The sequence below is a fragment of the Panthera uncia genome, chromosome B1 (assembly GCF_023721935.1).
Source record: "Panthera uncia isolate 11264 chromosome B1, Puncia_PCG_1.0, whole genome shotgun sequence".
In the NCBI taxonomy this organism is placed as follows: Eukaryota; Metazoa; Chordata; class Mammalia; order Carnivora; family Felidae; genus Panthera; species Panthera uncia.
The window spans coordinates 161,850,849-161,875,925 of NC_064811.1; the positions used below are offsets into that span (position 1 = coordinate 161,850,849).

Below are 25,077 nucleotides of genomic sequence, written 5' to 3' on the forward strand. Positions count from 1 at the left end.
CCATAAATAGCTTTTAAAAAACAAACAAACAAACAAACAAATCCCCAGTGTGCATACCAGCTGAAGAGGTGATGGATGGTCCCCCCTCTGTTTGATTAAACTCACTGAGAGCTCTACCAAGTCATATGAAGCAAAGAAAATGTATAGTGTTAAAAAAATATATAGCAAAGACAAAGGAAAGCTTTATCAGTCTATGTGAAGGACCTAAAAGAAACTTGAAAAAAATATCAATAATAGCTGAATTTCAAAGCCACAAGAATCATAGATAATTCAGAGAATGAGCAAAATGTCTTCTAAACAGACAATAAAGGCCTAAAATTTACAGAAAAACAATGTGAGGGGGAAAAAAGAGTGAATTGCCAGGGTATTAGCCATAGGACAACTAAAGCATCTTTAGAATAAAAACAGTAGAATAATTGATACAAAACAGTGATGCTGGTGACAGTAAAGAATCAAAAAACAGAATTAGCTACCTGAGACCAGCTCGGGGAAAAAAACTGCTAATTTATTTACAAGAGCGTGGAGATAATTTTGTTTTAGGAAAATGTGTAAAGGGGTGGTAGAGTTTTCTACAACATAGTTGTAGAAAATGTCCCATAATTCCAGAGAAGACTTTATAGTCTGGAAATTGGAAAGACACTTTATGAGCCTGTAATGGTTAACCAGAAAATAGAATTGAGACATAACCTGTTTTAAATTTGGAACATTAATGATAATTTTTAAATCTTTAAGCAAATATAGAAATACATATTCAAAGGAATGCAAATTTTAATAATTTGTACCATAAGCCAGATAATAAATACCTGGGAATGGTGGGCTTACCAGTTGAAGATATGTCCTCAAGATAAGTTATCTGGCTAAATGAGAATTTCCTTTCCTTAAAGTAGAAACACTTAAGAGACATACACATTAAAAAACACATAAACATTAAAAAAAATGTGTCGACTAGATTTCATAGCTTCAAGACAGCTAAAGATCCCATGTGTCAGCAAGTGATTTGTGTGTGTGTGTGTGTGCTTTAAAAGAGAACAAAAATGGGAAGAAGGTTAGTATTGTAATGTTAAATATGAGTAATTATTATAGCTGACTTAAAGTAAGGTGTAAATGACAAAAAAAGAAAACAAAAATTGTTTTTTAGCATCATAAACAGTATTCCTCAGCAGATCTGGAGGTGGTGAGAAGGGAGAAGCAGTGAGTGGGAGACAGAAATCCTGGGCTTTCATTGCAGTGAAGGAATCCAAAGTGGTGATCTGTTACTTTTGACTGTTAATTATTTTCAGATGTAAATTAGTATAAGCAAGGCCATTTAGTTTTCTTTTTTTCCCTTAGGTAGATATGTTCTAAGTATGGTAAATATAATAATGTTACTGTATCTTTAAAATATTAAAAAAGAAGAATATACAGGGGCGTCTGGGTGGCTCAGTTGGTTCAGCAACTGACTTCAGCTCAGGTCATAATCTCGTGGCTTGTGAGTTCAAGCCCTGAATTGGGCTCTGTGGTGACAGCTCAGAGCCTAGAGCCTGCTTCGGATTCTGTGTCTCCCTCTCTCTCTCTCTCTGCCCCTCCCCTGCTCACACTCTGTGTCTCTCTCTCTCAAAAAATAAATAAACATTAAAAAAAAAAAAAAGGAACAACATCAGAATCATAGGGGTCCCAGAAGATGAAGAGAGAGAAAATGGGGTAGAAAGGTTATGTGAGCAAATCATAGCAGAAAACTTTCCTGACTTGGGGAAAGATACAGGCATCAAAATCCAGGAAGCACAGAGGACTCCCATTAGATTTAACAAAAATCAACCATCGACAAGGCATATCATAGTCAAATTCACAAAATACTTAGGCAAGTAGAGAATCATGAAAGCAGCAAGGGAAAAAAAAGTCCTTAACCTACAAGGAAACACAGAAGCAGACCTATTTGCAGCAGACCGGGTTTGCAGCAGATCTATCTACAGAAAATTGGCAGGCCAGAAAGGAGTGGCAGGATATATTCAATGTGCTGAATTAGAAAAATATGCAAACAAGAATTCTTTATCCAGCAAGGCTGTCATTAAAAATAGAAGGAGAGATTAAAAGTTTCCCAGACAAACACGAATTAAAGGAGTTTGTCACCACTAAACCAGCCCTGCAAGAAATTTTAAGGGGGACTCTCTGAGGGGAGAAAAGACAAAAAAAAAAAGACCAAAATCAACAAAGACTAGAAAGGACCAGAGAACACCACCAGAAACTCCCAACTCTACAAGAAACATAATGGCAATAAATTCATATCTTTCAGTAGTCACTTTAAATGTCAGTGGACCAAATGCTCCAATCAAAAGACATAGGGTAATAGAATGGATAAGAAAACAAGATCCATCTATATGCTGTTTACAAGAGACCCACTTTAGACCTAAAGACACCTTCAGATTGAAAGTAAAGGGATGGAGAACCATCTATCAGGTTAATGGTCAACAAAAGAAAGCAGGAGTAGCCATACTTACATCAGACAATCTAGACTTCAAAATAAAGACTGTAACAAGAGATGAAGAAGGACATTATATCATAATTAAGGGGTCTATCCATCAGGAAGACTTAACAATTGTAAACATTTATGTGCCAAATGTGGAATCACCCAAATATATAAATCAATTAATCACAGACATAAAGAAACTCATTGATAATAATACCATAATAGTAGGGGACTTCAACACCCTACTCACAGCAATGGACAGATCATCTAAACAGAAAATCAACAAGGAAACAATGTCTTTGAATGACAAGGAAACAATGTCTTTGAATGACACACTGGACCACATGGACTTAACAGATATATTCAGAACATTTCATCCTAAAGCAGCGGAATACACATTCTTCTCCAGTGCACATGGAATGTTTTCCAGAATAGGTAATTACTGGGACGTAAATCATCCCTCAACAAGTACAAAAAATCGAGATCATACTGTGCATATTTTCAGACCACAATGTTATGAAACTTGAAATCAACCACAAGAAAAAATTTGGAAAGGTAACACATACTTGGAGACTAAAGAAAGTCTTACTAAAGAATGGATGGGCTAACCAAGATGTTAAAGAGAAAATTAAAAAGTACTTGGAAGCCAATGGAAATGATAACACCACAGCCTAAAACCTCTGGGATGCAGCAAAGGCGGTCATAAGAGGAAAGTATATAGCAATCCAGGCCTTCCTAAAGAAGGAAGATAGGTCTCAGATACATCAACCTAACCTTACACTTTAAAGAGCTGGAAAAAGAACAGCAAATAAAACCCCAAACCAGCAGCAAACAGGAAATAATAAAGATTAGAGCAGAAATCAATGCTATTGAAACCAAAAAAAAAAAACAACACAAAAAAACAGTAGAATAGATCAATAAAACCAGAAGCTGGTTCTTTGCAAGAATTAACAAAATTGATAAACCACTAGCCAGTTTTATCAAAAAGAAAAAGGAAAGGACCCAAATACATAAAATCAAGAATGAAAGAGGAGAGATCACAACCAACACAGCAGAAATACAAACAATAATGAGAGAATATTATGAACAATTACACACCAATAAAATGGGCAATCTGGAAGAAATGGACAAATTCCTAGAAACATATAAACTACCAAAACTGAAACAGGAAGAAATAGAAAATTTGAACAGACCCATAGCCAGTAAAGAAATTGAATTAGGAATCAAAAATCTCCCAAAAAACAAGAGTCCAGGGCCAGATGGTTTTCCAGGGGAATTCTACCAAACATTTAAGGAAGAGTTAACACCTATTCTCTTGGAGCTTTTCCAAAAAAATAGAAGTGGAAGGAAAACTTCCAAACTCTTTCTATGAAGCCAGCATTACCTTGATTCCAAAATCAAAGACCCCACTAAAACGGAGAACTGTAGACCAGTTTCCCTGATGAACATGGATGCAAAAATCCTCAACAAGATATTAGCCAACCAGACCCAACAATACATTAAAAAATTATTCCCCATGACCAAGTGGGATTTATACCTGGAACGCAGGGCTGGTTCAATATCTGCAAAACAATCAATGTGAATCACATTGATTGATTTTCACATCAATAAAAGAAAGGACAAGAGCCACACGATCCTCTCAATAGATGCAGAAAAAGCATTTGACAAAATACAGCATCCTTTCTTGATAAAAACCCTCAAGAAAGTAGGAATAGAAGGATCATACCTCGAGATCATAAAAGCCATATATGAAAGATCCAATGCTAATATCATCCTCAATGGGGAAAAAATGAGAGCTTTCCCTCTAAGGTCTGGAACAAGGCAGGGATGTCCACTTTCGCCACTGTTATTCAACATAGGATTGGAAGTCTTAGCCTCAGCAATCAGACAACACAAAGAAATAAAAGGCATCCAGATCAGCCAGGAGGAGGTCAAACTTTCAGTCTTCGCAGATGACATGATACTTTATATGGAAAACCCAAAAGATTCTGCCAAAAAACTGCTAGAACTGATCCATGAATTCAGCAAAGTTGCAGGATATAAAATCAATGCACAGAAATCAGTTGCATTCTTATACATCAACAGTGAAGCAACAGAAAGAGAAATCAAGGAATCGATCCCATTTACAGTAGCACCAAAAACCATAAAATACCTAGGAATAAATCTAACCAAAGAGGTGAAAAATCTATACACTGAAAACTATAGAAAGCTTATGAAAGAAATTGAAGACACAAAAAAATGGAAAAAGATTGCATGCTCCTGGATAGGAAGAACAAATATTGTTCAAATGTCAATACTACCCAAAGCACTCTACATATTCAATGCAATAGCTATCAAAATAACATCAGCATTCTTCACAGAGCTAGAACAAACAATCCCAAAATTTGTATGAAACCAGAAAAGACCCCGAATAGCCAAAGCAGTCTTGAAAAAGAAAACCAAATCAGGAGACATCACAATCCCGGACTTCAAGCTGTGTTTGTTACAAAGCTGTAATCATCAAGACAGTATGGTACTGGCACAAAAACAGACACTCAGGTCAATGGAACAGAATAGAGCACTCAGAAATGGACCCACAAACGAATGGCTAACTAATCTTTGACAAAGCAGGAAAGAATATCCAATGGAATAAAGACAGTCTCTTCAGCAAGTGGTGCTGGGAAAACTGGACAGCAACATGCAGAAGAATGAACCTGGACCACTTTCTTACACCATACACAAAAATAAACTCAAAATGGATGAAAGACCTCAATGTAAGACAGGAAGCCATCAAAATCCTCAAGGAGAAAGCAGGCAAAAACCTATTTGACCTCAGCTGCAGCAACTTCTTACTCAACACGTCTCTCTCTGGAGGCAAGGGAAACAAAAGCAAAAATGAACTATTGGGACCTCATCAAAATAAAAAGCTTCTGCACACTGAAGGAAATAATCAGCAAAACTAAAAGGCAACTGACAGAATGGGAGAAGCTATTTGCAAATGACATATCAGATAAAGGGTTAGTATACAAAATTTATAAAGAACTTATCAAACTCCCCACCCAAAAAACAGAATCCAGTGAAGAAATGGGCAAAAGACATGAATAGACACTTCTCCAAAGAAGACATCCAGATGGCCAACTGACACATGAGAAAACGCTCAACATCACTCATCCGGGAAATACAAATCAAACCCACAATGAGATACCACCTCACTCCTGTCAAAAGAGTTGACATTATCAACTTAGGCAATGATAGATGTTGGGAAGGATGCAGAGAAAGAGGATCTCTTTTGTACTGCTGGTGGGAATGCAAACTTGTGCAGCCACTCTGGAAAACAGTATGGAGGTTCCTCAAAAAATTAAAAATAGAACTACCCTACGACCCAGCAATTGCACTACTAGGTATTTATCCAAGGGATACAGGTATGCTGTTTCAAAGGGGCACATGCAACCCAATGTTTATAGCAGCACTATCAACAATAGCCAAAGTATGGAAAGAGCCCAAATTCCCATCGATGGATTAATGGATAAAGAAGAAGTGGCCATATGTATACAATGGAGTATTACTCAGCAATCAAAAAGAATGAAATCTTGCCATTTGCAACTACCTGGATGGAACTAGTGGTTATTATGCTAAGCAAAATTAGTCAGAGAAAGACAAATATCATATGACTTCACTCATATGAGGACTTTAAGAGACAAAACAGATGAACATAAGGGAAGAGAAGCAAAAATAATATAAAACAGGAAGGGGGACAAAACATAAGAGACTCTTAAATATGGGAACAAACAGAGGGTTACTGGAGGGGGTGTGTGAGGGGGGATGGGCTAAATGGGTAAGGGGCATTAAGAAATAAACTCCTGAAATCATTGTTGCACTATATGCTGACTAACTTGGTCGTAAATTAAAAAAATAAATAAAATGGTAAAAAAACATAAAAGAATATTGAATTATTTAATAACTTAAATGTAATCTTAATGCTGTGATGTCATAAATATTTGGTACATGAACAAAAAGAAAGATTTTTAAATCTTGGTAAGGCTAATGAGGAACTAATATATTGTAATTTTTCTTATTTGACTACTGTTTGGGCACATATGAAAAGAACCATTAAAATGATTATTTTTTATCCAATAATGTAATTTTTGGAAATTTATTTTAGGGAAAGAATTTAAAGGAATAAGAATATCATGTGTGGGAATGCCTGGGTGACTCAGTTGGTTAAGTGTCCAACTCTTGATGTCCACCCAGGTCATGATCTCATGGTTCATAAGATGGAGCCCTGAGTCAGGCTTCACGCTGACAGTGCAGAGCTTGTTTGGGATTCTCTCTGCCCCTCACCTGCATGTGCATGTGCATGCACACGCTCTCTCTCTCTCAAAATAAATTAATTAAAAAAAAAAAAAAGCACAGGGACGCCTGGGTGGCTTAGTCAGTTGAGCATCCGACTTCAGCTGAGGTCATGATCTCACCATTCATGAGTTTGAGCCCCATGTCGGGCTCTGTGCTGACAGCTCAGAGCCTGGAGCCTGCTTCAGATTCTGTGTTTCCTCCTCTCTCTGCCCCTCCCCTGCTCATGCTCTGCCTCTCTCTGTCTCTCAATAATAAATAAATGTTAAAAATTAAAAAAGCACATCATGTACAGATCTTTGGAAGCGATATGTTATATAAATTATGTATAACATAAATTAAAAATGTAATTACATATACTGTATGTTTATCTTTTTTTTAAAAATATTTATGTATTTATTTTGGGAGAGAAAGAGCATGAGCGGGGAAGGTATGGGCAGAGAGAGAATCCCAAGCAGCTCCATGTTGTAAGCTCAGAACCCAACATGGGGCTTGATCTCATGAAGCCTGTGAGATCATGACCTGAGCCGAAATCAGGAGTTGGTTGCTTAACTCAATGAGTTACCCAGATGCCCCTATATTTATCTTTCAGAACATAATTTATATAAATTACACATAAGAAGATTAAAAAAGTTTTGAAAGCAGCCTAAATGCATTTTTAGTATGTAATGGACTATAAAGCAATCATTAAAAATTTTAAATATGCAAATTAGGTAGAATGATGGAAATTTACTCATTAAACAATATGTAACACAATGGAATGCAAGGCAATATATGCTCTATTTATTAATTGTGTGAAAAATTTACCCATGAGTAAAGATTGTATGGCAACACATAGTTATATAGCAAATTTTATCTAAATTATTGGAATTTAAAAGTTTTTTTGTAAGTATGAAGGAAAATGGGTGCCTGGGTGGCTTAGTCACTTAAAGCATCCAACTCTTGGTTTCGACTCAGGTCATGACCTCGTGGTTTTGTGGTTTTGTGCCCCACATCGGGCTGACAGCATGGAACCTGGTTGGGATTATCTGTCTCCCTGTCTCTCTGCCCCTCCCCCTCTTGTGCTGTCTCTGTGTCTCTCAAAAATAAATAAACATAAAAAAAATTACAAGTATGAAGGAAAAGTCACCTCAGGATTTCAGATGGGTGGGTGTTCATGTGCTCCAACAGCCACCTGACTTTCAAACACCTCTCACAGTGGCTTGTGTTTCTGTTTTACAGTGCTCATTTCAGGTTCTAGTAAATGTTTCCTGGAGTGGAAAACCTGGGAAGCCTAGCATTGCGGCGGTTGCTGTGAGCACCCAGCATGGATCTATCCTGCAACTTAATGACACTGTGGAAGAGAAGGAAGTTTGTAGGTTCGTATCTGCTTTAATGTGATCTGCTGACACCTGCATTTTCTATTTTTTCATCCCTATTTGCTTTTCAGCTTTTCCTTCCTTCAAAATACAGTATTTTTAAATATCTTTCCTGGTCTGTCACTCTGCCTTGATGACATTACCATAATCCACTCCTTATTTCCTAATCTAACCATTTTTCTTAAATTTACCAAATTTTTGTAGGCTGGAATATAAATTTGGAGAATTTGGAAACTATTCACTCTTGGTAAAGCACGTCCATAATGGAGTCAATGAAATTGCTTGTGACGTAGTTGTCAATAAGAATCCAATTGACAGTAACCTTCGTACGTATATGCTGTTTGTTAATTTTTTTAAATTTGTATTTCAAAGATTTTAGTTTTTGAGTACTGCTTGTGACACTTTGTGTACTTTAAAACCTGAATTATAGGTTATCTGCCTTATTTAGTTATTTATAATGTATTTATTGTATTTATTTATATTTATTGTACAGTTGTATTATAAGTACATTATATTTATTGTATACTTATGATGTATTTATTGTATCGTTAGTGTATGCTAAGAAAATTATGTGATATTTAAGAAAATTATATGACCAACATATTCTCATAGGTGTTATTTAGTTTAATTTTGAAGCATAAATAACCAAAAAAAAGTTAATGCAATGGGAACAAACTGGAAATAGGGAAAATGACTGTCAAGTATCTTCCTTGTTTTAGGATATAGGGCACAGTATTCTCTGTATGTGTCTTACATGGACCATCCAGAAGTCCCTTAGATTAAGGAGGGACTGTTCATTCTGTAATAACTCCACTGAAGAAAATCTGTCAGTCTGAGCCCCCATTAGATAATATAATAACCCCCAGGAGCATTAATAAGTACTTGTCTACAGTGAAGCTTTTGAAGACCATAGGGTCAGGTCAAAAGAATGTAAGAGCCCCCCAAAAAGAATGAAAGGACCAACATGGGACAGTTGAAGCATTAAAAAGAATAAGGAATGTCATTGATGGAAACACATTGTATGTACAAAAACCAAAGTTTGTTATGAAAGAAAAAGAACAAAGCTGAGGGCGCCTGGGTGGCTCAGTCGGTTACGTATCCTACTCTTGGTTTCAGCTCAGGTCATGATCTAATCGTTCATGAGATTAAGCCCCAAGTTGGGTGGCTATGTGCTGACAGCATGGAACCTGCTTGGGATTCTCTCTCTCTCTCTCTCTCTCTCTCTCTCTCTCCCTCTCCCTCTCTCCCTCCCTCTCTCTCCCCACCCCCCCTCCCCTACCCTCCCCTACGCACTCTCTCTCTCTCAAAATAAATAAGTAAATTTAAAAACAACAACAACCAAAAAACAAAGCCCCTCCCCTACACAAAAACAATACTTTGGTTGCCTTGGGAGATAACAAGGACCACCTGATGTTAACTGGAGTGACTTAAAATTATCAATTGAAAGGAAGGATCTAAGCATTTATCCTGCCTTTCCCGTTTTTGTTTGTTTGTTTTGTTTTGTTTTTGTTTTATTTTTATTTTAGAGCAGGGGAATGGGGGCAGAATTGTAAGCAAGCTTCTTGCTCAGCACAGAGCCTGATGCATGGCTCAATCCCACGACCCTGGGATCATGACCCAAGCCAAAATCAAGTCAGATGCTCAACCGACTGAGCCACCAAGGCATCCCATGCCTTTCCTGTTTTAATTATATTTTAGGATAACTATGTAGTCTGAGATGATGGGGGTAAATTCTTTAGGGAATAATTCCAGCTAATACATGTGACAGAATGGCAGAATATATGGTAATCCTTAATGAAGGAATTGATGCACACAAAAGTCATGAGTGGATGAAACCATCACATGAAAAGGGAACTTGAGGCTTCCCCCAGCTTACACGTGCATTGGGCACATGGGCAGTTGCAGCAGGTGCTCCTGATATGGTGCAGTGGGAAAGACACAGCTCCATATGTGAAGCAATCTTGCCAAAAAAAGTTGAACTTTTTTTTTAGTCAAGACTTTACAGCTAATTTCCCCTTTATAGAACCTTTGGAGGATAGAAGAACAAGTCCAGTGACACCATGAGGAAATATACTGACAGATCTAGAACAGGAGACATACTAATAGACGACTTATTTCAAACAGGTCAATGGCTACTTATGATTAGATGTGACTGAAGAGCCATAACAAGCAAATACAAAATGGTAACCATGTTTGGGTCCTGATCTGAACACAGTAACTACAAAAAACCTTTTTGAGATAACTAGAGAAATTGGAATATGGTTGCAGTGTTAGCCAGAGAATTGTTAATGACGTTGTGATTATATAACAAAGGGTCCATTTTTAAGAAACTTTTAATTTTGAAATAATTTTAGAAACATTGCAAAAAGGAGTTCCCATTTACTTTTCTCCTAGCTTCCCCTAAACTATGTAATCATAGTACAGTTATCCCATATATACGATTGAAACAAGGATGTTAACATCGGTATAGTGCTATTAACTGATGTATAGGCTTTTCAGATTTCTCCAGTTGTCCCTTCTAAGGCTCCCCCCTTTTGGTCCAGGATGCAGTGCAGGATCCCACAGCCCATTTAGTTGTTGGGTCTCTGCAGCCTTTTTTTTCTTTCATGATCTTGACACTTTTGAAGAGGACTGGTCAGTTATTTTGTTATTTGCACTTGCTTGCAAAGTGCAACATGTTTTCTCTTAACTAGGTAGAGGGTGTGCATTTTTGGTAGATTACTACAGAAGCCTTCTCAGTGCGCCCATGTCAGGAGTTGCATGATGCTGACATGTCTTTTATGAGGTCTGTGCTTTAGAGATACATATGGAAGATGGATGGAGGAGATGACATGATATCTGGGATTTGCTTAAAAATACTACAGGCAAGGGGTGCTTCTGGGTGGCTCAGTTGGTTAAGTGTCTGGCTCTTGATTTTGGCTCAGGTCATGATCTCACGGTTCGTGGGATCAAGCCCCACATCGGGCTCTGAGCTGACAGTGCGGAGCCTGCTTGGGATTCTCTCTCCCCACCTCTTTGCCCCTCCCCCACTCATGCTGTCTCTCTCAAAATAAATAAATAAATAAAAAGCAGAGGGAGAGTAGCAGTAGATGAAGCAAGAGTGACAGTATGTTGATAATACTAGATAATACTATGCATCTAGGGATGCGTATATGTGGGCGTATTATACAAATCTCTGTTCTTTTGTAGATGTTTTATATTTTTCATAATGAAAATTAGCATTCCCCTAATGACGAGTGTTCTCAATTGTTTATAGGAATATAGGAAAGTTAGCATGAGAATATAGGCTTTTCCCTCACTTGTTTCCATTTTTGTTTGCTTTTTTTGACTTACAGATGAAATGTAGTGACGTGACAGCTTCAATGCTTATGATGACATTTTGGTGATACCGTGTTTTCTTTGATTTTTCTAGCTGTGTGTGTCGCTTTCCTTATTGGTGTGGCAATCATCATTGCAGTCTCATTTCTCAGGTTTTTACTGAGGTAAGCAGATGTTAGGGGAGGACACAGTTGGGGGGAGTAGAATATAGAAAAAGGATATCCAGGATAGTCTGACTCTTTAAATGACTGTTATTCTTTGATTAAATGAATGCTTATTGTGTCCTCCATGGCCAGTCCAGTCCTGGGTATTAGGGACCATTGTAGACTAAGCGATGGTCCCTGACTTCAGGGAAATGATAACTAGTTTGAATGGATCTTTGCCTTCAATCCTCCCAAATGGCTAAAAAAATAGAAGAAAATGCTTGAGAAGGCATTATTTCCAGAAAGAATCTCGCAGCTTGCTTTTGTAGTGAGTGGGAGAAGCCTGGGCTGATTTCAGGAGGTGGCTGCCCCATTGTGTTCTTCGTCCCCCTCTCTGGCCGCCTCTGGGCCAGCATCCCAACTCCTGCCAGCTGGGCATCCAGCACAGAGATGGAAGATGGGGGGCTGGACCTTTACACCTCAGCATGGACTCGCTTTGCCCTGGTTAGGACGGGAAGGCAGCTTGGCGAGGGGATTCCTTCTCCCCTGTCTGGTTAACAGTGAGTTGGGTGAGAGTGAATTAGTAGACTGGAAAAATAAAAAAACAAGAAAGTAAAATAGATCCAGGCCTGTGGTGCCTGGGTAGTTCAGTGGGTTTAGAGTCCAACCTTGGTTCAGGTCATGATCTTGCGGTTTGTGAGTTTGAGCCCCACGTCAGGCTCTGTGCTGACAGCTCGGAGCCTGGAGCTACTTTGGGCTCTGTGTCTCTCTCTCTCTCTCTCTGCCCCTTCCCTGCTCACGCTGTGTGTCTCTCTCTCTCAAAAATAAATATTAAAAATAGATCTAGGCCTGGCAGATCACCGTTCAAAGGAAAGTTCTTTCATGTTTTTAAAGAAATAAGATTGATTGGAATGCTCCGTCTGTTAGAATCTCATAAATCACAAGGTGTTATGGGTGAGCCATATCTAAACTAGAAAAAAAAAACCTAGTCCAAGTCTGCCTGCCAGCTTGGGGAAACCCAGCAGCTTTGGGAAGTCTATGGAGTCTGGCCCTCTTCCCTTTGTGCGTCCCAGAAATATAAGGGTCTGGAAGGGTAAAAGGACTACTTCTTGCTCAGAAGCATATTTTTCACTTAACTGCTTTTTAGGGGCAGAGTGTAATTTTATCGGAGGGGTTTCATTTCTTTGAATTAAGCCATTGTCTTGTCAATCTTTTGATAAGATAAGATGCAGATACTGTTCCAGTTTATTACAGTGTATTCATTTGGTGCTTTCAATATGAATGGCTCTATGACATCACTTTTTAAGGTAATTGGTCTCTGATCTTGAGCTCTTGCACAGGGAAGAAATCGCACCTCACTCCACTGTGGAATTGAAATTGCATGTGATTCTGCCTCTGCAGCCTTGTAGGCAGAATGCTCTGCTGGCAAGCAAGAGTCCCTCGTCCCTTGCTTATTACTTTCCAGTGTACCCGTGGGAGTCCCAGAATGCTTAGGTTTGTCTGAACCAGAAGAATCTGAGGCAGTAGTAAGAATACTACTGCCTTTCACTGGGTCTCTCGCCTTTCACTGGGAAGACAAGAAAATACAAGAAAATTAAGGGCGTTTTAAAAATTCTAATTTTTAAATATCTTAAGTTCTCCTTTCGGCCTTCCTTAGATGTCTCTGTTTTAATATTTTTCATATGGTGGTGATGTTACCAATGCTGAATGAGGTAGAAAGAAGAGTATGTTGTAGGGAAAAAAGAGAAGAAATAAGAATATGTGCATTAAATATATGGTTCATGTTTATAAACTGATCTGAACAAATAAACTGGAGAAAAAAACTTATGAGACAAATTGAACCAGCTGTTTGGTGATACTAGGAATTATTGATAATATTTTAAAATGTAATCATGGAACTGTAGTTCTGTTTTTAAAAAAAGTCTTTTATTTATTAGAGATCCATACTAAAATGATAAAATGATACCATGTCTGGGATTCTTTAAAATAATCAATCTAAGGCAGGAAAGGGGGTGGTGGGTGGGAGTGTGGATGAAGGAAGATCGACCACATATAATGATACTGTAAAATGTTTATTTCTTTGACTTGTATAGAATATGAACTTCAAATTAATTTTCTTTGAATATGCTATCCAATCGTTTTGAAAAATTTGCCAAAGGGAATACATTAACAGACTTTTTTATTTATTTACAGTTTGGATGACTTTCATAATTGGATTTCTAAAGCAATAAATTCACGGGAAACTGATCGCCTGATCAATTCTGTGAGTTATTAGAATGCATCATGTGTGGTCTGGGTGGTTTTCTAGATTTGGAATTTATAATTCTGTGTTTAATAATACTTATTGTCTGGCTTAATTAATGTTATTTATATTGTAGAGGGCCAGGTCATGTGTTCTGTATTCTTAATAAAGAGCAAGCAGCCTTCTCTTCGGCTCTGGTGAAGGGCAGGATCCCCTTCTCTTTTCTAGTGAGTTGGAACTTTGGGCTGCATTGTATGCACGATGTGGAGACATTTTTCCCTCTGCAGGCAGCACTGTTGAGTCAATACAGTTAGGTAGAGGGTGTCAAAAATAAGAGACATCCATATGAAATCTATAAATCAGTGGCCTCCTATGATGGTTAAACATATTGTGTTAAATTCATTATGGGCATACTCCTGTCCATTTATGGACATACTTATTTGTAGCCTTGTACCATATGCACTCATGGACCGGTTTTTTGTGGTCATTGATCAACATGGCAGCTGCAGGCTCAGCAGACGGCATAAAAACCAAATAACGTGGAAAACTAAACCTCTGGGTGGAATCTTACAAAAGCAAATTAAAGGATTGTTCAGGACGAGTTTTAGCTCTCTATTCTGTTAATTTCTTCCCTAAAAAACAGATTACTGAAATTTACTTGCCAGCATTATGAACCGGCATGTCTGTCTCCCCGTTTTTCTGAAGGAGCTGGGGTCTCCAAGCAGGGCAGACTCACTCGGTGGTGATACTCAACCAGGAGGATGGTGTCCACCTGCCTCGCCTCCGCGCCTCCGCTGTGTAGACACATTCAGGGGGTATGTGGGGCTCCCTTGGGACACGGTGGGCACAGGTATTCCAGGATCACATGTTTGCACATAAACACACTTCTAACTTAAGGTGTTTTTACATATCATTTACCTTGTAGGGTAGGCAGGACTTCTTGCTGTAAAAATAAATCAGTGGTCTCTCCTTTCTCAAAAACTGTCACGATAGCAAATATAATAGTTGCAAGAGAGGAGTCGAGGGGTGCAGCCCAGAACGTTTCCACTGGTATGTAGATTCTCCTGAGTTAAGGTCATTCACCTGTGGGCAGGCAGCTGCACATGGGGCCTCTATGACCATCCGCACCCCTGTGTCCCGTGAGCAGCTTGCCAAATGGGAGGCTGTGCCGGTCTGGAAGTGAAGCACCAGCCGTTCCTGGTGTCTGTCCTGGCCCTTCCCCACTGCTAGCAGAACAGCTAGAATATCAGGCCCTTTTGGTAGCAAATCCACAGAGTCATACAACAAGTTGTTTTTCTTTTAGAGTTCAGGTAGAAGAGTGAGGGCCAGGACCCAACTCTGAAAATAAAGCGTAAAACTGTATAGCTTGAGCCATTTGCAATGACCTGGATGGAGCCAGAGAGTATGATGTTAAGTGAAATAAGCCAGTCAGAGAAACACAAATACCATATGATTTCACCCATATGTGGAATTTAAGAAGCAATACTAATGAGCAAAGGGATAAAAGAAGAGAGAGAGTGAGGCAAATGGAGAAACAGACTCTTAACTATAGAGGACAAACTGATGGTTACCTGAGGGGAGGAGGGTGGGGAATGGAAGAAATAGGTGATGGGGATCGAGGAGTGCACTTGTGATGAGCACCAGGTGTTCTATGGAAGTGTTGAATCACTGTATTGTACACCTGAAACTAATATTACACTGTATGATAACTGGAATAAAAGTAAAACCTTAAAAAGAAAAACCTATATAGCTGAAAATAAACATCTAGGTGTCAGGCCTTCCATTTCTGCCCACGGAGGGCTTTTAAACTCCAGTGATAACCTTATAATTCTGTCCCAGCCTCCCCAGATGCTGAGTGCTCCTGGGGTGTATATTTGAAGCCAGGCAATAATGAGAGTAATGAACATTGGTAACAATTTTTGAATTCTTGCCCTGTGCCAGGCACTTCCTTGTCATAATTTATTCAGTCTCTCCACCACCCTATGAGGTATAAACTTTTAATATGCCTGTTGTACTGATGAAGAGTTAGGTAATTTGCCCGAGGTCGCCTGGGGACAGCCAGGCAATAACCTCACTGACACACTAAAGTCTTCATTCTTCAGTATCCTGCAGAATTAGCATCAAATAGTCAAGTATTCAGAGTCTATTTTATCATATTCCTCTTTCTTTTTTTAATTCTCATTTTGCTGCTTTTAGAAATGAGATGTTCTCAGGTAGACTAACATTTATTAAGTGCCTAAAATATGCCAAGCACTGGTTAGGCACCAGGATATACATTATTCTCCTCAGTAGTCCCAGTGGCCCCTGTGGGTGTGTTTCCCCTCTTACAGAGAAGCACACTGAGGTAACTGATAAGAGTCTTGCCCTCGTAAGAGAGGAGGGCCCATGATTTGAGCCCTCAGCTCTAACAACTGTATGCCTTCTATTACAGTTCTTTAACCTGAGACTTCTAAGTGATTAGTGTGAAACTGAGTGATGGGAAATGTTTGCTTTGTTTTCAAGTTACACAGTTTAGCGTCAGTGTAACTTTCTTTTAAGAAATCACGTTGGAGGGGCGCCTGGGTGGCTCAGTTGGCTAAGCATCCGACTCTTGGTTTCAGCTCAGGTCATGATCTCAGGGTTCATTAGATCAAACCCCATATTAGGCTCTGTGTTTACAGTATGGAGCTGCTTGGGATTCTCTCTCTCTTCCTCTCTGCCCCTCCCCCACTCATGCTGTCTTTTGTCTCTCTAAAATTAAGAAAAAAAAATCATGTTGGAAATGTTGGCAACAGAAGGGCTTTGTGTTAGGGCCTTAATTACAGTGATTAGAAAGAATGGCTTCCTGCTCTGTAAGTGTTCTCTGTGTTGTGACTGCCCCTTGTGAGTATAAATGTGTCTCTTACAGTTGGGCCATTCCTTGTCATGTGTGCAAGCTCTGAAAGTGTGCCCTTTGCTGCTTTACAGGATAGCTCTCATCCTTATGGTCTTCGTTAATTATGGAGGAGGAAAATATTGGTACTTCAAACACTCAAGTTGGAATGGTAAGATATTTCCTTAGGGTAGCATTGCTTGTGTAGAACCCCTCAAAGAAGCGTGGGTAAGAGAACCTCTCGGCATCCCCTCAGGAGCTCAGAGATGATGCCCCACCAGCCTCCTTTGAGTGCTGAGCACCTGCCCCCATAGGATGATCTTTGGATGATTCCATTAACTCTTTGTGTTTTGTTCTTGCTTTTGTGTGCTGTGGCCTTGCAGTGGTTCACTGTGGTAACATGTAGACGTCTGAGCTCTGCTGCAGGACCATGGGCCTCTGCAGAAGCTGTTAAGAATTTAGTTGTAAACGATTTTTGTCATATTGTAGATATGTCTTTTTTTAAAAAATATTCTTAAAAAAATTTGTTTTAATGTTTATTTATTTTTGAGAGAGAGAGAGAGAGAGAGAGAGAGAGCACAAGCAGGGGAGGGGCAGAGGGAGAGGAAGACATAGAATCCAAAGCAGGTTCCAGGCTCTGAGCTGTCAGCACAGAGCCTGATGTGGGGCTCGAACTCATGAACTATGAGATCATTACCTGAGCCGAAGTTGGACACTTAACCGACTGAGCCACCCAAGCGCCCAGATATGCTTTTTATTCCAGCCACATGGGAGTTCTGTCTTCTACGACTCATGGTCCTCCTCAGGGGTGCCATTGAACTCAGGTTGGTCCTGAGTGGTGGTTAGTAATGGCTATGAATCTGGCTCAGTAGTTGGTTTAAGAATGGATTTTGAGTAACACTGCTCGAAGATAACAGACTTGTCTACACACTGCTACTTTGGCTCTCCCATGCCCAGTTATGTTCTTAGGAAATGTCTCAGGCCTAGTGACCGGTTGCAGAGTCTCCAGGGAGTATCTGTGCATGTTACTTCCCAGTGTTTTCCTGTGAACTCTTTGCGTGAGTTTACTTTCCATATATATCAGTATATAATGGTGCCAATCTAGATTTAGGATGTATTTACATTCTAGAGTCCTTTTCCTTACTCTTGTTCTTGTGTTATTCTCCAGGACTGACAGTGGCCGACCTCGTATTCCCATGGTGAGTTGCAGTCTCCCACCAGCTCTTCCATAGGTCATCTAGGTTTTTGTTTTTTCAGCGGATGCTGGAGCCTTTCTCTGAGACCAGCCTTGAGTTCTGGGCCACAGGCCTATGTTACTCACAGGTGTCTGCCCTCATGAGGTCCTTCTGTAAATTGTGTTACTGGATAGTTCCTATACTTGGCACAGGGCTTGCATAAGGCCTGCTTATAAAAGATGAGTGATTTCAGAGGGAACATTTTGTTACTGTAGATATGGTATTCGAGATCCTGGAATCTTGTAGGAAATCATAAATTCTGAATATGTAGTTAAATCCCATTCATCCTGAAAATAAATATAAAAATCAGTTCCTGAAAGAAATGTAGTGTATTGGCATCAGGAAATTCTGATAAGGTATGTAACAGGGTAATGATAGTAATAAATTAAAATGTAAAATAATCCTGGAGTGAGTGACCCACTCCATCACTGATCATCTGTGGTTTGTTCACCTTGTTAAGGGACCTTGACTTCCTGTACAATGTGGAATTTGTGTCTTTGCTCGTGACTCTTGGAGCAACTTTGTTCCATCTTTAGGAGGTAGTACTGGCTGTTGGTTTAGGTCTTTGATCCCTTGGGTTCCATCACTAATATGCATTCAGGGTTTTTTGCAGGAGAGCTAAGGTTCTTTTTTGAGATGGGTTTGGGGAGGAGGAAGTTTTATATGTCTGAAGACTAGGTAATTACTTATGTATATTCTTTACAAGGTTCCCTATAGGAAATGGGTTTCTGTTCCTGTTACTAGACACTTTTATCCAATTAGGTGACCCCAAGAAAGGAAGCTGGGGGAACCAAAGAGCAAACTCTCATCTTCTGTTAACCCCACACCCAGTAATTAGAAAGACTGCTATTCTGGCTTTTTTTTTTTTTAAAGGATTAGTATAGTAAAAAGGAAGGAAAAGAGGTGGGTGGCTCAGACAAAATTAGAAAAAAATAAAACTTCCTTTTTTTTTTTTCCAGGCAAAAGAGTGAATTTAGAAATGATTGAAATGCATTGTTTCTCAAGGACTTTGAGGGTGTGCTAGTGAATGTCAGGTTCTGCAGATTGTAGCATCTTCTTCATTGTTGTCTTTGACAACTAAAAGGAAGTCTTGTCCTTGGAAACTGCACTCAGCCCTGAAGAATTTTCCTTCTAGGATAGGACTTGAAGGTGCACAAACCTTATAGGCCAACAGGGTTACCTTCTGATTCCTCCTCCAATGTTACTTCAATAATTAGCCACTTTAGAAAATCAGGTGTTGCTTCTTGTATGTAGTAGATTATGAAATAGTGATGACATATAGATAAAAAAGTAAAACCACCCTAGAAATGGCCACCTTTTAATAGCTGTCTTTTTTTTTTAGGTTTGTATTTATTATGGGATCTTCGATTTTTCTGTCAATGACTTCCATATTGCAGCGAGGATGTTCAAAACTCAAATTGATGGGGAAAATTGGATGGAGGAGTTTCTTGTTAATCTGTATAGGAATGTTCATTGTGAACCCCAATTACTGCCTTGGTCCATGTAAGTATTTTTTCCCCTGTTTTTGTATATATTTGGGTTGAAATAGGAAAACTATGAGAATTAAAAAGAAATATAATTCCTTCATCTCAGGTTCCTGCAAAAAGAACAGTTATTAGAAAAGTGTAAACATGCTTGTACAACATCGGGTATTATTATTATTATCTTGGGACTTCAGACCTGGGAGGAGCTTCCAAGACTACTCAAATCCTTCTGCTGTCCAAAGGAAGACTCTGAGTCCCAGAGAGATTAAAGTGCTTTCTGTGGATCTTCCAAGTGCAGGGACAGAGTAGAGCCAAATCAGGTCACCTGGTTCTCAGACCCTGCCCTCCTGCCTCTTTGGATTCATCAGCTTTCATAATAAGGCTGTTGTGTGGTAGTTCAACAATCCACCTTGGTTATCACCTGTATGCCTGCTGGGTTGCTGGGAAGGAATATCTTTGTTGTTGTTTAGCAGTGTGAGCGACACAGGAAGCTTGAGGGAAGGACACACACCCTGTGCCTGGGGCCAGCGTCAGAGTCAGGGAAATTGGTGGTTGCTGTACTCAAGGGGCTTACAGTGTCATTAGTAAAACAGGACACAGTTACCTGGACAAGAGTCATGTGGTCCCTTCAGCTCAGAAGCACATTAGGAGGAGGTAGAGGTCACTTCCATTTGGGGTCATAAGGAAAGGTGTCACATAATAGTTGATTCAGTGGATCTTCAAAAAGTGAACCACTGCTCCCAGGAGGATACATTGTAGGGCTCATCACATGGTCACACTCTTCCGGTGAGTAGTCACGTAGCCTGTAGGACAGGGAGAATCTATTTGTGGCCTGTGCTGGCTCTGCAAGTTGATGGTGGATGTGACAGCTGGTTGAACCCATGCCTGGTGTGACAAAGGGCCAGGGGAGGAACCCCAAGGCCCAGGTAGTCCTTGCTTTGTCCCACACCCAAGGAAGGCACGTATTCTTGTCCCCATGTCCCAGCTGGCCACTTCCAGCTGTGAGGTTGATCTGAATCCCGTATGTATTACTGTCTCCAAGAGCTTCAAAGTGTACTTAAGTACAATAGAGGTATGCTTTCCCCCTTAGAAAAAAATAATGTTGTCTTGGGCAGGAAGAGGAATTCTGGCTAACACTTTACTTAACTTGTGCCTTCTATAGTGTCTTGGGATAAGGTGCGAATCCCTGGTGTGCTCCAGCGGCTGGGGGTGACCTACTTTGTGGTTGCCGTGTTAGAGCTCATCTTTGCCAAACCTGTGCCTGAAAGCTGTGCCTCGGTGAGAAAACCTACTTTTAAACATGGTGGGGCTGGGGGTGCAGAAATCACTGTATGATTTTCAGAACCTTCTTTAGTGCTGAGCACAGTACTGTATGTCAGTAGACTCAGAGTCAGTAGACTCTGTTAGTCAAATGCATTATTTTTTTCCTTCAATTAGTTATTTTTATTTAGTCTTTACATCAATCGTTTTTCTTTATTATGGGGAAAAAACACATAACATGAGATCTCCCCTCCTAATAAATTTTTAAGTGTCCAGTGATCAGATGCATTTTGATGGCATTAAATAATATCACCATCATCCAGTTTGCTAGTTTAGTCTTTTGGGGCATTACTGCCAATTTTTTAATTCCTTGCAGTATAAGATATATAGAAACTCATGAAACATTTCAGTGTCTATATACATGCTGTGAAGATTCAACTTGGAGGAAAAATGCCAAGGTAGGGTGGAGGAGAATGACAGTATTGTCTTGGGCTAGTTAGTATTTATTTGTAGGAAGTATGTGAGAGTTTCATTTCTTTCATGATTGCTTTCTTTCTTTTTTTTTTTAATGTTTATTTTTGAGAGAGAGGCACAAGACAGAGTGCGAGTGGAGGAAGGGCAGACAGAGGGAGACCTAGAATCCAAAGCAGGCTCCAGCTCTGAGCTGTCAGCACAGAGCTTGATGTGGGGCTTGAACCTCGAACCGCAAGATCATGACCTGAGCTGAAGTTGGACGCTTAACCAACTGAGCCACCCAGGCGCCCCTTGTGATTGCTTTCTGTCTTAATATAAATTGCTCAGTGAGTTTACCCAGGTGGAGCTCTTTTTTTCCCTGGTAGAGGTAAAAATTTAGGAAGAAGTGTTAAAGTTCTTCCACTTGGGATCCTACTTAATTTATAAAGTTGTGTTTGCTTTCTAGCTCCTTTCTGTATATGTAACTAGCATATTCATCACTGAACCCCACACTCACTTGGCCTTCCCTGTCATGATTGTTCAGTTATATGTCCTTGGAGGGGATTGGATCATTGTTCCTTCACCTGTTCTGCCCACTCTGTTGTTGTATGTGTCCCCTCTGCTATGGCTTTTCTTGAGGTGAAGCGAGAGTAGACATGAACATGGGCTTGGTTAGCCATGTGTGGGACCTAAGGTCTGTGGAGGCTCCTCCACAGCCACCATGATAAAGTAAGGGGTGGGGTGTGACACCAAGAATAGGTGGGCCAGGGGCGCCTGGGTGGCTCCATTGGTTGGGCATCCAACTCTTGGTTTTGGCTCCGGTCATGATCTCATGGGTTTCGTGGGTTTGAGCCCCACGTGGGATTCGTGGGATTCTCTCTCCCTCTTTCTCTATCTCTCTGTTCCTCCCCCACTCATGCTGTCTGTCTCTCAAAAATAAATAAACTTAAAAAAAAAAAAAGGATAGGTGGGCTATACTTCTTTCAACCAGGAAACCAGGACAGCTTCAAAAGTTTAAATTTCATTTTCCTTTTTAAAAATGTATTTTTAATTGCTTTTTTAATGACACCTTTACTGAGATATGTTTCACATACTGTAAAAGTCACAAGTTTGAAATGTGCAATTCAGTGACATGTAGTATATTCACAGAGTTGTGCAGTCATCCCCACTATCCAGTTCTAGAACATTTTCGTTATCTCACAAGAAACCCTGTACTCACTACCAGCCACTTGCCGTTTCTCCACAACTCCCCCAGCCCTAGGCAACTCCTCATCTATTTTCTGTTTCTGTAGATTTACCTGTTATGGACATTTCATATAAGTGGAATTTTATAATATGTGCCTTTTTTGTTTGGTGGCTTTCACTTAGCATATTTTTCAAGGTTTATCCATGTTGTGCCATGTTTTAGTTCTTCATTCGTTTTTACTGCTGAATAATACTCCATTTTATGAATGTCCCACCTTTTGGATACATTCATCAATTGATGGGCATATGACTTATTCCCATTCTTTGCCTAGTATGAATAAAGATTCCATGTGTATTTGTGTACAAGTTTTTGTGTGAACATCTGTTCTCAATTCTCTTGGGTATAGGAGTGGAATTACCCAGTGCTGTCTTTTTAACTAATGTTTTATTATGGTATTTCATGGAGAGGGGCAGCTAGACCATATGATACATATGAAATAAACGTGCATCTAGTTTTGTATTACTACCATCAAGGCCAGAGAGGAATCACACAGAATTTCCCCAATACATATATGCATCTTTTTTTTTCCTATTGTACTTGCATGTAGTTCATATATGTGTTTTTATGCCCCTCACTCAGGAGAGAAGCTGCTTTTCCCTTCGAGACATCATCTTCAGCTGGCCCCAGTGGCTCTTCATTCTGATGCTGGAAAGCATTTGGCTGGGCTTGACATTCTTCTTGCCTGTTCCTGGATGTCCTACGTAAGTGAGCCCATGTACGTAATCCCTTTTTGCATGTCATTTTCTGCCAGGTCAGAGCTTCTGGGGTGATAGCTTGCAAATTTCCCAAGAGGAATTCTCTTTCACTCTTTTGTTCTTTGAGGCATAGTGCGTATTGGGAGAGGAGTTGGGTGGATGTGCAGAGGAATGTCTCCGTGAGGCTTTTTCAGAGTCAGTTTGAACGCAGGCTGGCCTCCCACCTTAGCACGCAGGGAGCAGTCAAGTCAAAAAAGCATTGCTGTAGGGTAACATGGCTCCGAGGGGTTGCATTGTGTGAAGCCACTTGTTGGGCTGCAACAATTGCCAGTATATACCCTGAGCCCCTCTGAAGTCTTGTCAGTGAAGTACATGTTCTCTTTCCCAGTGGTTATCTCGGACCTGGTGGCATTGGAGATTTGGGGAAGTATCCAAATTGTACTGGAGGAGCTGCTGGCTACATTGACCGCTTGTTTCTGGGCGATGACCACATTTACCAGCATCCTTCTTCGGCCGTGAGTGAGCCTAGCTTGCACTTAGAACTAGACATTTGGGGGGTCTGAAGTGAGGGAAAACGGAAGGGGCTGGCCAACTGGAAACTGTCCGTTTAGCAGACTGTGATGGGAACTAATTTTTAGGTGAACAGTTTGCTGATTTAGGAAATTTAATGTTCATTAAATGTGTGTATTCATTAATTTGGATTTGAACGTGTGAATGCACTGTGTCAAGCATGCAGCAGCGTGCTTTTTCCTGTAGCTCGGTTGGGCTTCCTGGCAGCCGAGTCTGAGTCTGAGATTCGTATACAGGGAACCTATCAGGCCATACTTTTGGGATTGACACCTGCTAAGGATCAAAGGGATCAGGAACTTGAAGAAGGGGCAGTTGGACTGCCTCATAGTCATACCGCCTTAGTTAATCTCCTGGGGGGGCTGTGCTGGTGCTTTACAGTTGTTCTGGAGTGAGAGATCGGGCCCTTGTTAACCCTGGTTGGATACAGACTGCCCCCAGCAAGGGAGTGTGGCTCCTGGAGAGGCAGCTCTCTTCAGTCAGGGACAGATCCAGAAAAGGGACTTGGCTGAGAGCTTTCCGGCCATTAATATTTCTACCAGCTCAGGAAACAAATGCTTTAGTCCTGAGAGAGGTGGGGCAGGGGGATGTCTATGTGATGCACTGTGGCATCCACTACACTGTATATTTCCAAATTTCTTCAATTTCCATAATAATATTTGTTTTATAATAAAATAATGCATATACACACACACATATTTAAATGTTTATTTTGAGAAAGAGAGAGAGAGAGAGAACATGAGCAGGGGAGGGGCAGAGAGAGGGAGAGAGAGAATCCCAAGCAGGTTCTGCACTGTCAGCACAGAGCCTGACACGGGGCTCGAACTCACAAACCATGAGATCACGACCTGAGCCAAAATCAAGAGTCAGATGCTTAACTGAATGAGCCACCCAGGTGCCCTAGTACAGGTATGTTTTTAAATGTTAATTTGCCATAAGAGAAGTTAGGAAAGAACATCTTTTTGATGTTACAGTAGGGTTGACCAGGTTGAATAAGCCTAACAGTTATGAAGGTATTATGCACAGTTTTGGAACTGGGCGGGGAAGCATTGTGTCCCAGGGCACTTGAGGTTCAAGTGGCTGCTCTGGACCACAGCTTGTCCCTGGGCTCTGTGTTCCTTCTGGTGTCACACACCCCACACTTTGTCACCCAGAAGTATTCTGCCTGTAATCCCCACAAATTGGCAGTGAATTTCTGCAGCAAAAACAAAAAACATTGAATTCTGGAGTGTACTCAAGTTTGTATTTAGTCTCTGAGTTGTTTGTGTGCGTTTCATGATCAGTGGGTTCTGCCTTCTTTTTCTGCTTTGTTAAGGTGCTTTATCACACCGAGGTGGCCTACGATCCAGAGGGAATCTTAGGGACCATCAACTCCATTGTAATGGCATTTTTAGGAGTTCAGGTATTTGTTTATTTTATATAGCTTATGATTATTGATTCATCACTAATTCAA

The 25,077-nt window shown here is 40.1% G+C and overlaps 1 protein-coding gene across 2 annotated transcripts in view; it reads left to right on the forward strand.

Moving 5' to 3' along the window:
* HGSNAT (heparan-alpha-glucosaminide N-acetyltransferase) overlaps positions 1–25,077 on the forward strand; it is a 52,769-nt gene that overhangs the window by 21,241 nt on the left and 6,451 nt on the right. For both annotated transcript variants that reach the window (XM_049632463.1, XM_049632464.1), the window contains exons 3-14: positions 7,994–8,130; positions 8,335–8,456; positions 11,543–11,612; positions 13,785–13,854; positions 14,539–14,648; positions 16,780–16,856; positions 17,853–17,883; positions 19,262–19,422; positions 20,566–20,681; positions 22,942–23,063; positions 23,446–23,572; positions 24,940–25,026. In XM_049632463.1, the coding sequence (XP_049488420.1) occupies positions 7,994–8,130; positions 8,335–8,456; positions 11,543–11,612; positions 13,785–13,854; positions 14,539–14,648; positions 16,780–16,856; positions 17,853–17,883; positions 19,262–19,422; positions 20,566–20,681; positions 22,942–23,063; positions 23,446–23,572; positions 24,940–25,026 (1,230 nt within the window). The remainder of the gene's footprint in view (positions 1–7,993; positions 8,131–8,334; positions 8,457–11,542; positions 11,613–13,784; positions 13,855–14,538; positions 14,649–16,779; positions 16,857–17,852; positions 17,884–19,261; positions 19,423–20,565; positions 20,682–22,941; positions 23,064–23,445; positions 23,573–24,939; positions 25,027–25,077) is intronic.